This window comes from Rhagoletis zephyria, unplaced genomic scaffold, assembly GCF_001687245.7.
Source record: "Rhagoletis zephyria isolate East Lansing unplaced genomic scaffold, Rhagoletis_zephyria_1.1 Rzeph_scaffold_02606, whole genome shotgun sequence".
Taxonomy (NCBI): domain Eukaryota; kingdom Metazoa; phylum Arthropoda; class Insecta; order Diptera; family Tephritidae; genus Rhagoletis; species Rhagoletis zephyria.
Window position 1 is genome coordinate 32533 of NW_016159690.1, and position 10527 is coordinate 43059.

At 38.7% G+C, this 10527-nt stretch overlaps 2 protein-coding genes across 2 annotated transcripts; both read right to left on the minus strand.

The window, feature by feature from the left end:
• Positions 1–7713: 7713 nt before the first annotated feature.
• Positions 7714–8727, minus strand: LOC108367256 (uncharacterized). The gene has a single exon (XM_017621847.1). It carries the CDS (start codon positions 8725–8727, stop codon positions 7714–7716), a length of 1014 nt encoding a protein of 337 aa, XP_017477336.1.
• A 14-nt stretch (positions 8728–8741) lies between these two features.
• On the minus strand, positions 8742–9935 carry LOC108367257 (uncharacterized). The gene has a single exon (XM_017621848.1). It carries the CDS (start codon positions 9933–9935, stop codon positions 8742–8744), a length of 1194 nt encoding a protein of 397 aa, XP_017477337.1.
• Positions 9936–10527: the final 592 nt, after the last annotated feature.

Below are 10527 nucleotides of genomic sequence, written 5' to 3' on the forward strand. Positions count from 1 at the left end.
CAGACTCACAAATAAAATCAGAAACAATAATCGCTAAACTGTTGGACTCTGATACCAACACAACCACAAAAAGTGATGCATTTCTTAGTAAAAAAAGGTACGAAAATAAGCAAAAATACTTACAAAAGAAAAAATGCACAACTTGTGGAAAGAAACATGCAGGGGAATGTCACTACAAGAAAAATAATGCACAAAATGGCACAGCAAAAAATGCATTCACAGCGTTATTAACGAAAAGAAATAACGACGACTGGTATCTAGACAGTGGTGCATTGTCTCATATGACACCAAACGATAATTTGCTCACTAGCAAAAAAAATTCACTCGTTGACAAAATAATGTCAGCAAATGGAACAGCTATGACAGTAAGTTGCGTTGGCAAAACATCACTGAATATCAACGGGCAAGAAATTGTAGTTAACGAAATTCTACACGTGCCCGATTTATCAGTAAACCTTCTGTCAGCTGCAAAAATAGTGAGTCAGGGGAATGTAATAAAATTCGATGCAACAGGCTGTACAATACTTAACAAAAACAAAGAAGTAATTGTACAGTGCAAAGCGGAAAATGGTGTTTACAAACTGAAGGGAATCCAAGCAAAATGCTTGTTATCAAAACAAACAAATAACAACGCAATGCTATGGCACAGGCGACTTGGACACATAAATTTTCAAAGTTTAAAGAAAATGCGTGACGGCGCTGTTTCTGGTATTGATTTCAATGACGACGATCATGAAATAAAAAATTGTCAGATATGTCCCATAGGCAAACAAACAAGAATTCCGTTTAAACAAAGTAACTCAAAAACAACAAAGCTACTCGAACTAATACATTCTGATCTATGTGGACCTATGGAAACGCAATCTATAGGACACGCCAAATATGTATTAACATTCATAGATGATTTCTCCCGAAAATTATTCGTTTACTTTCTCAAGTCAAAATCAGAAGTTTTCAATAACTTTAAAAATTTCAAAACATACATTGAACGCCAAACTGGATCTAAAATCAAAACAATACGGACGGACAATGGTGGTGAATATTGTTCAACTGAATTCGACAAATACTGTAAAGAGAATGGTATCAAGCATCAATTAAGTAATGCATATACTCCTCAGCAGAATGGAATTGCCGAAAGAATGAACCGAAGCTTAATTGAAAAAGCTAAATGTCTCCTGTTTGATGCAAATCTTCAAAAATGTTATTGGGCAGAAGCAACAAATATGGCAGCCTACTTAATCAACAAAAGTATTTGTTCGTCGCATGGAAAAATTCCTGATGAAATATTCTATAAAAAAAAAATAGACATATCTAACCTGAAATTGTTTGGTTGTGAAGCAATGGTTCACATAAACAAAGAAAAACGTAAAAAATGGGATCCTAAATCCAAGAAAATGTTTTTCGTGGGCTATGATGACGACATTAAAGGTTTTCGCTGTATTGATCCAATAACAAAGAAACTGGTTATAAGTCGAGATGTAATATTCTACGAAAAACCTCAACCAAAGTCGACCTTAAAAATCTATAACGACGAAGTGAGGGAAATAAAGAGAAGCGATGAAGACACATTTGAAGAAGTTAGCATAAAACCTGATGAATCGAACGAAGACGTACAAAGTGTTGCGGAAGATGACACCATGATAGAATCACCGAATCAAACCCAAAATGATCCAGATTATGTTCCTGAACAAAGTATTGATGAATCTGAAGAAGAAAGAAGAGTCACACGATCTAAAGCTAAGGTATCTGTACCATCTTTTCAATTTAATGCTTTTGCATTTCTTTCACAGCCATTAACAGTATCAGAAGCTATAAATGGTGAAAAAGCGAAAGAATGGGAAGATGCAATGAATGAAGAAATGGAATCACATAGATCAAATAACACCTGGTCGTTGATGAAACTACCAGATGGAAGAAAGCCTATAAAAGCAAAATGGGTCTTTAAAGTAAAACAAGATGAGGTCGGTAAAGCTGTAAAATATAAAGCACGACTTGTTGCAAAAGGCTGTGCACAAAAATACGGCATCGATTATGATGAAACATTCTCGCCGGTGGTTAGATACACATCAATAAGGTTTTTAGTGGCTTTAGCAGTAAAAAACGGCTATAAAATCCATCAAATGGATGTAGTGACTGCGTTTCTTCAAGGTGATCTTAAAGAAACAATATACATGGAACAACCAGAAGGTTACAATGATGGCACTAACAAGGTATGTAAGCTAAACAAAGCTGTTTACGGACTGAAACAAGCCGGAAGACAGTGGAACTTAAAGCTCGATTCAGCATTAAAAGAATTCGGGTTACAAAGGTGTAAAACTGATCCATGCATTTACTATGATAAAGAATTGAATCTGATAATTGCAATATACGTCGATGATTTCCTTATACTCTACAAAGGTAGTAATAACCTAGAAAAACTAATGCAGTACCTTAACAAAAAATTCAAAATGAAAGATTTGGGATCTGCTCAAAGTTGTCTTGGAATACGTATCACGCAGAGCAAAAATTGCGACGAAATTACACTAGATCAATCGTCATATATAAATGAAATTCTTGAACGTTTTGGTATGCAGGATTGTAAGCCAGTGGGCACACCATGTGAAGTAAGTCAAAAATTGACTGAAAAATGCATCACTGAGAAAAATGATCTGACGGGGAAAATACCATACCAAGAAGCTGTGGGCAGCCTTTTATATTTAACACAAGGAACTAGACCGGATATAGCATTTGCAGTAAATAATGTAAGCCGGTTTAACTTAAAACACTCAAATGAGCATTGGCAAGCTGTGAAAAGAATATTTCGATATTTAAAAGGCACAATTGATTTCAAACTAAGCTATCGAAAAACTGATGATGTCAACTTGGCAGCATTTAGTGACGCTGATTGGGCAGCAGAAATCGACGGCAGAAGATCGTGTTCCGGCTATGTATTATGAGTACTTATGTATTTAAATATGTATTTGTATTTGTATATGTGCATATAAAATGCACTCATAAGCTTATTATACTTTATTTACCAGCTTCGCATAATTGTAATACTTATAAGCATATTCTTGATACATTACACAGTCAGTCCACTCATAAACCTCAAACCGTCGTGTTCTTTATTCTCTCTCTACATGGTAGCAGAGCAAGGTTGCTGCTGATGCTTCAATTCCCATTATAAATGGTTTATATGCATCAGTTAAACCAGCCAATACTATCGCCGTCAGCCAATCCTCATTTATCTCAAAACCAATTTCATTTAATTTATTAGAATTATCTTTAATTCTATCAATGTATGATTGCATGTTCTCGCAGTCTTCTAATCTGCAAGAGATCAGGCCTCTTAATAACCCAATTTTTCTTGTTAAGCCTTTGTCCTCATACAGATTTTTTAGTTTCTGCCATATTTCTAGCGCTGTTTCACATCTGGATATGTGAACGTACAGCGATGGCGCTACGCTTAGAGCTAACAGGGCTTTGCAATTAGTTAATTTCTCAGCGTTTGTTTCTGTGACAGGATCGGTTATACACTTATGCAGACCTTTGAATGCTAATATATTTTTTATTGCGAAACACCAGTTGTGGAAATTTTCCTGGCCTTTGAGTTTCTCTACTTCAAAACCCTTTTCCATTTTAACTTATAATTTCACTTATAAATTTTATATATATGTATATGTATATTAATTCAAAGTCTTACTTGAAGCGTTATTTTATTTTTATTATTACAGCAGATTTTGCACTTTTGATTTTTATTTTATTTATTTAATTCCGACACCCGACACTACAGCAGTAACCTTGCTCTGCTACCATGTAGAGAGAGAATAAAGAACACGACGGTTTGAGGTTTATGAGTGGACTGACTGTTTAATGTATCAAGAATATGCTTATAAGTATTACAATTATGCGAAGCTGGTAAATAAAGTATAATAAGCTTATGAGTGCATTTTATATGCACATATACAAATACAAATACATATTTAAATACATAAGTATTTTCAACATTTTTTTGTATCATGGAAACACATAGCAACTGATTTCACACTTACAGTGGGATAAATAAAACTTCTAATATAACTTCGTTAAATTTAGTTAAGATTTTTTTATCAATTTTAAGTTTTCGTTTGGAATAATTTTCCCGAACTAATCTATTAAGAGACCTGTTCAGAATAATAGCGATTACGCCAAGTTCGAACACTGTTGTTTGCTTGATTGCTTTCAAGTGATCTTTATTGAATTAATGATTACGTTTTTATACAAACTAAATGCTTACGTAGCTAAATAATAAGGGCATAAAAACTTTGGATCGTAAGCAAAATTATTGTAAAGGCTTTATTCCCACGTTTTGCTTTACATAAGCATAATTAATGCAAATGCTTTATTCCCACGTTTTTGTTGACATAAGCATATTCCACATTTTGCGTCTACTTTCATTTGCGTGCATTAATCAACAATGTCTTATATGTAACTTGACACATGCCAAATTATTTGGCTATAAGAATACACTAAAAGGCATAAAGTGCACGCTACGCATAAAAGAATGCAAGCGAAAATTAATACCCTGTTGAATAAAGCCAATGCAATATTAATATGTCGACTTTTCTTATTTAATAACATCCTCCCCCCGGTGAGCGCAGCTCGAATTCCTTAGCAGGTTCTGTCCTAAATGTTTATCGTAAAGTCCAAACTTCCTTGAGAATGTCGAGGCGCAGGTGTGGGTTTTTCATTTTGACCGGATGTGGTCGCAGTCGTGGATGGGTGCAATGTTTCCTGTTTGTCTGTTTTAAATTTTCTTTTGACTAGCATGAACACCAAAAGGCACACAACTGTAACCAAGGCAGTATACCCAACCGTTATGTGGTGCGCATTTTGTGCTTAAAGTTTGTTTGGGAGTTCTAATATGCGTTGATTGGCCAATGATGATTGTAAGGACGTGAGGTTTTGTATTTGTGTTATGTATTTCTCATCATCCCGTGATTGAAGAAGAGGCTTTATATGTTCTGCGGCTGCTACCTCGGAAATTTCTCCCAGGCTAGTGTAGGACGAACAAAGACTCGTTGATATCAACTGATTTGCTTGAACTGATATAAAATTATGTTTGAGTATGCAGTCTGGTAACAGTCCTGATCCTTTTAGAATCACCCGAATGATTTCTTTTCCACATACTGCGGTTGCACGAGATGAAACTGACGTGGCATAAATCCATTGATTTTTATGCTGTAGTGATATCCATGCAACATCGTTTGGTGTTTTTCGCAGTTGACAACTTGACTGGGTGTTGTTGTTGAATAAATTTACTTCACATGCGCATTTAGATGAACCGTGACTATAACGAATTTGAATTTTAGAACAGATGTAATTTCCATTTTTAATATCCACACAAGATTGAAATTTGGAGATGCTCAGCGGGAAATATTGACCGAGAGCTGTGTTTATTGCCAAAACTGCAGCACACGGACTTATTTCAATCATAGTCCCATTAGTCCAAGTAGGAATTGGTAGCAGATTGAATAAGTCATATCGATCATGCTCTACCAGAGGCAATGTGATGCTGAATACAACATGCTTTTCTGTAAGTCCTCCCTTAACCGTCATGAGTTGGTATAGCTGGAGTAAATCTTCTTGGTTTACAGGCAGTTCCAATGGTGCTGATAAGTGAAGTTTAATTTTGTTTACTTCGTCTTGCAATTGGCTGGGCGTCAGCAGAAGAGGACTTATTTTTCCGTGATGAGTATCTATTAGAACGGCTAATATTGCAGATTGCATTCTTTGCAAATTGGCTGCCATAAGTGTGAGTTGGATGGATAACGAGGAAAAGATTCGAAATAATTTTTCTTAGTATATCTCATGCATGTCGTTGCTGATCCTCTGGAATATTTGACTCACTTGTTGATCAATGATGTCGAACTTCCTCTTGACCGCTTTTTGATCCTGCTTCAAAATGTTGATGGTTGAGTCCACAATGGATGTTTGATTTCTGATCAGGTGCAGCAGATGTAGTTCATTTTCCTTAACGTGTGTGATTGTTTTGGACATTTGTTCTGCATATTCTGCGTCCAGTACTCCAAACAAAGAATGAGCGATATTTCCAACTGCATCAATGGCACCTCGTTTACGCCGATTAGATTTTACTATTGCGTAATCTAGCTGCAACTCTTTTTCAGTCTGTTCAAGATGTGCTACCAGAGAAAGACATGAGCTTTTTTGTGTGATTTCTTGACATAAATGGCGCAGGGCCCTTGTGCCATTCGACAGCGCTGCTAGTTCTACCAACAATCCTTCCATGTCATAGTAGATTATTAGGTCCCAATCAGTGGTTGATATGGCTGTTGAGCCTGTTCCTTCAAAATGAATGTCAAGCCTTGATCCAAATTGCTTATTTTGAAGTGTAAGATGAGTAGAGTAATCAGAAGTGTAGCAAGTCCTTGGTGTAAGGAAGGATTATTCCTCCTTGATGGAATTTTGTTTTCCTCAAGCAGTTTGTTGGTTGATTGTCGTTCTGTGGCATCATTTGTTTCCTTGGGCAAGGGCGCAAGCCGATGAATAGGCCTCTTGCAAGTGCCACTCGCAGTTTTTACATCAGCCACTCTCACTACACCGTCGTTTCCTTCATATACATTGATGATTCTTCCTAATGGCCACTGCAGTACCGGTGTATTGTCTTCTTTGATGATCACCATGTCACCTACGTTGATGTTGTTGTGTTGTGTCTTCCACTTATTTCGCAGCTGAAGGTCCGATAAATATTCGCGGGACCACCGATTCCAAAACTCGCGTTTGAGGTGAGAAACAAGTTTCCATCTTGTTAATAAATTTGTTTGCTGTGGCCTACACGTTGGATCAACTTGGGCATTAAGGGGTTCTCCTATGAGGAAGTGGCCTGGAGTTAAAGCTGTTAGATCGTTAGGATTGTCGGACATTGGGCTGATTGGTCTAGAATTTAGGATTCCTTCCACCTCGATGATTACCGTGTCCAATTCTTCATACGTTAAGGACGCTGTCGAGGTGCTTCTTATTAGTAGATTCTTAGCTGATTTTACCACTGCTTCCCATAAACCGCCAAAATGTGGAGTCCTAGGAGGTATAAAATGAAATGTTATTCCCTTTCCGCTCTACTGCTTTACTATTGATTCTCGTGACGAATTTCCATAAACAACGTCAGTAAGTTCAGAAAGCTGGTTTTTCGCGCCTACAAAATTGGTTGCGTTGTCACAATATAAATTTTGACAATGTCCTCTTCGGCTTATAAATCGTTTTAAGGCACCAATAAACGCATCCGTCGTTAAGTCGCTGACTAATTCCAAATACACTGCCTTTGTGGCAAAACAGCAAAATACCGCTACATAGGCCTTTTGTGGTTTCTTTCCCCTTATCTTGAAGTGAACCCAAAATGGCCCGCAGAAGTCCACGCCTGAGTTGATGAATGGTCTTGCTGGAGTTACTCTTGTTGAAGGCAAGTTCCCCATAATTTGACTCATTAGTTTTGGCTTAGCTTTGGTGCATCTTACACAGTTGAGCACAATTGATCGTGTCAGCAATTTTCCCTTTATAGGCCAAAATCTTTGCCTTGTGTAAGCTAAGAGCGCTTGAGGTCCACAATGACGGTTTTCTTTATGGATCATTTGTACTAATAATTTGGCGAGTGAATTGTTATGTGGAATTAGCATAGGGTGTTTGGCATCGTATGCAAGTTCTGATGCTTGTAGACGCCCTCCAACTCGGATGATACCATTATTGTCCAGAAACAGTGACAGGCTGCGGAAAGAACTGTTTTTTGCGAACTTCGTTGTATTTTTTAAGGTGCCGAAGCTCTTCCTCAAAGTCCGATTGCTGCATTGTACGAACGATTACCACAAGCGCTTTTTCCAATTCGTGTACCGTCAAGGGAATGTCTGACTCCCGCGATTGGTTTCTGGCCTGGTTGATAAATCTCAGCATGTAGCCTGTCACTCTTTGTAATGTTTTGAAAGAGCCATTGTGTCGAATGCTATAAAGTACGCTTCCTTCATGTCCAGTGGTTGCAACAGCGACTGATGTCACCCCTTTCCGTTCCATGTTGATACCTTCGTCGATTACTGATAATGCCTTGGAACACTTTGAAGGCCAAGTGTCTTCTTTACCAAGCAAGATTGTTGGCCCATAAAACCACATATTGCAGGTTTCTAGTCTCCCCGGCGGCAGTCCTCGTGATAGAATGCCAGCTGGGTTGTCTTTTGAGCTTATATGCCGCCATTGTTCAGCGGTAGTGTGCTCATGAATAACAGCTATACGGTTTGCCACAAATGTTTGGTATGATGCTGAGGATGAGTTAATCCATGCCAACACGATTTGTGAATCAGTCCAAAAGTATGTAGCCACATCGTCTAGCTTAAGGTCTGATTTGACCCTTGTAGTTAGTTGAGCACCCAGTACTGATGCACAGAGCTCAAGCCGAGGAATAGTTTGCCGTTTCAAGGGTGCCACACGAGATTTTGCACAGAGCAGCCTCACTTGTGCTCGTCCCTCATCCAGCTCGGATCTAATGTAAATCGCAGCACCATATGCCTTTTCTGATGCGTCGGAGAAGACATGAATTTGAATTTTTGCTGGGATGTATCCTTCAAACACGTGCCGTGAAACTTGCATGTTGTCCAATTTTTGCAAATCATTTCGAAATGTTGTCCATCTCTCATTCAAATCGGCTGGTAATGCTTCATCCCATGTCAGCTTCAGTTGCCAGAGATCTTGAATAAACACTTTTGCCATGACTACAATTGGTGCTAGTATCCCCAACGGATCGAAGAGCCTTGCAAGATCGGCCCTGAGCGTTTAGTTCCAAGACGGCAGCTTCCTAGGCATACCTTTACACAGAATCTATCCATCTTAGGCATCCATGTTAACCCCAACGTTTTAATAGTTTGATTGATGTCATTGTCAAAGTCTATGTCAACTGCTTGTTCCTCCATGCTAACATTTTGCAGTAATTGTGAGTGATTGGCGCACCATTTTCTTAGGTTAAGACCACGTTGTTTTAAGATGTGTATCAGTTCCTGTTGGATTTCCATCGTCGTGGTTAAGCTGTCTGACACACCAATTCCGTCATCTACATAAAAATTGTCCTGTAGAAACTGAGCACCAAGAGGATATTGTAATGCATTTTCTTTTGCAATTTTCTGCAAACATTTGGTGGCTAAATATGGAGCAGATCTTGTCCCATATGTGATTGTATTTAGCTGATAATGCTTTATTGGATGATAAGTTGGAATTTGCGTTCGTTGAATGAGCATCTGTCGATACATTTTTTCTACATCTGTGGTGAAGACGAACCTGGGCAAACGGAAGCGAAGTAAAATGGTGAAAAGCTCGCTCTGAACAGTGGGTCCGGTATACATGAGGTCGTTCAAAAACATGCCAGTGGACGATTTTGCTGATGCGTCGAACACCACACGTAATTTTGTAGTGCGGCTTTCGGGTCTCACAATGCAATGGTGAGGAATGAAGTACCTAGGTTTACTGATGGAATCAATATCCACTTGCGTCATGTGCCCCAAGTTCTCATATTCCTCCATAAATTGTACATATTGATTCTTTGTCTGGAGCGATTTTGCCAGTCGACGTTCTAAGGCCAGGAATCGATTATACGCCATCCCATAGGATTCCCCTAAGGCCTCCGGATTTTCATGAAATGGTAGCCTTACCATGAATCTCCCATTTTCATTGATGAGTGTATGTTGTGCGAAATGAGCTTCGCACTGTTTTTCTGCTACCGAATGTTGTTTTCTTACAGTTGCCACGTCCTCAAGTTCCCATAATCGAGCAATGGCTGCATCTAAGTTGATGTCATCGTTGGTACAGATTCCACATATTGCATTTGAGATGTAGTTGCCACCAACTTTTCCCGCGATGATCCATCCCAGCACTGTATTTTGCAGAATGGGTAGGTCATCTGACAGTTTGATTTGCCCTGCTGCCATCAGTTGGTTGTAGAATTCCGCCCCCAACGATATATTAAATTATGTCAGGACGATTGAATGATGGATCGGCTAACATGATGTTCTCAGGAATTTGCCATTCGTCGATCTTGATTTCTTGCGACGGCTGCGGGGATATAATCTGAGGCAATACCGCTGCCTCTAGCCGCGTTGTAAAGTTGTTGATCCGAGACTGTAGCGCCACATTGACTCGATGCTGTATCTTAGTGCTCCTTGACCCGATGCCACTAATGGAGATTGATGATGGTTTAGTTGAGATGCCAAGACGTTTAACCAATCGTTCAGTCACAAAATTAACTTGTGAGCCTGAATCGAGAATTGCCCGACACTACACTTCTGTTCCGATTCCTCTAACTTTCACCATGGCAGTTCTGAGTAGTACATATGTGTTTGACTTTGTGTGCTTTGCAGTACTTTGCGATTCGTTGCCTTGTGTTGGAGTGGCTACTGATGTAATGTCTTTGCTCACATCCCTTTTCGAATCCTCGAAATGTAACAGCGTGTTGTGTTTTTTGTTGCATTTCAGACAGTTTCTTAATATACAATTTTTAGAACCATGTCCCGGTTTTAGGCA

Excerpts from the sequence above, each read along its gene's own strand:
- LOC108367257 (XM_017621848.1), bottom strand. The coding sequence starts at position 9,935 with ATGGCAGCAGGGCAAATCAAACTGTCAGATGACCTACCCATTCTGCAA.
- LOC108367256 (XM_017621847.1), bottom strand. The coding sequence starts at position 8,727 with ATGGCAAAAGTGTTTATTCAAGATCTCTGGCAACTGAAGCTGACATGG.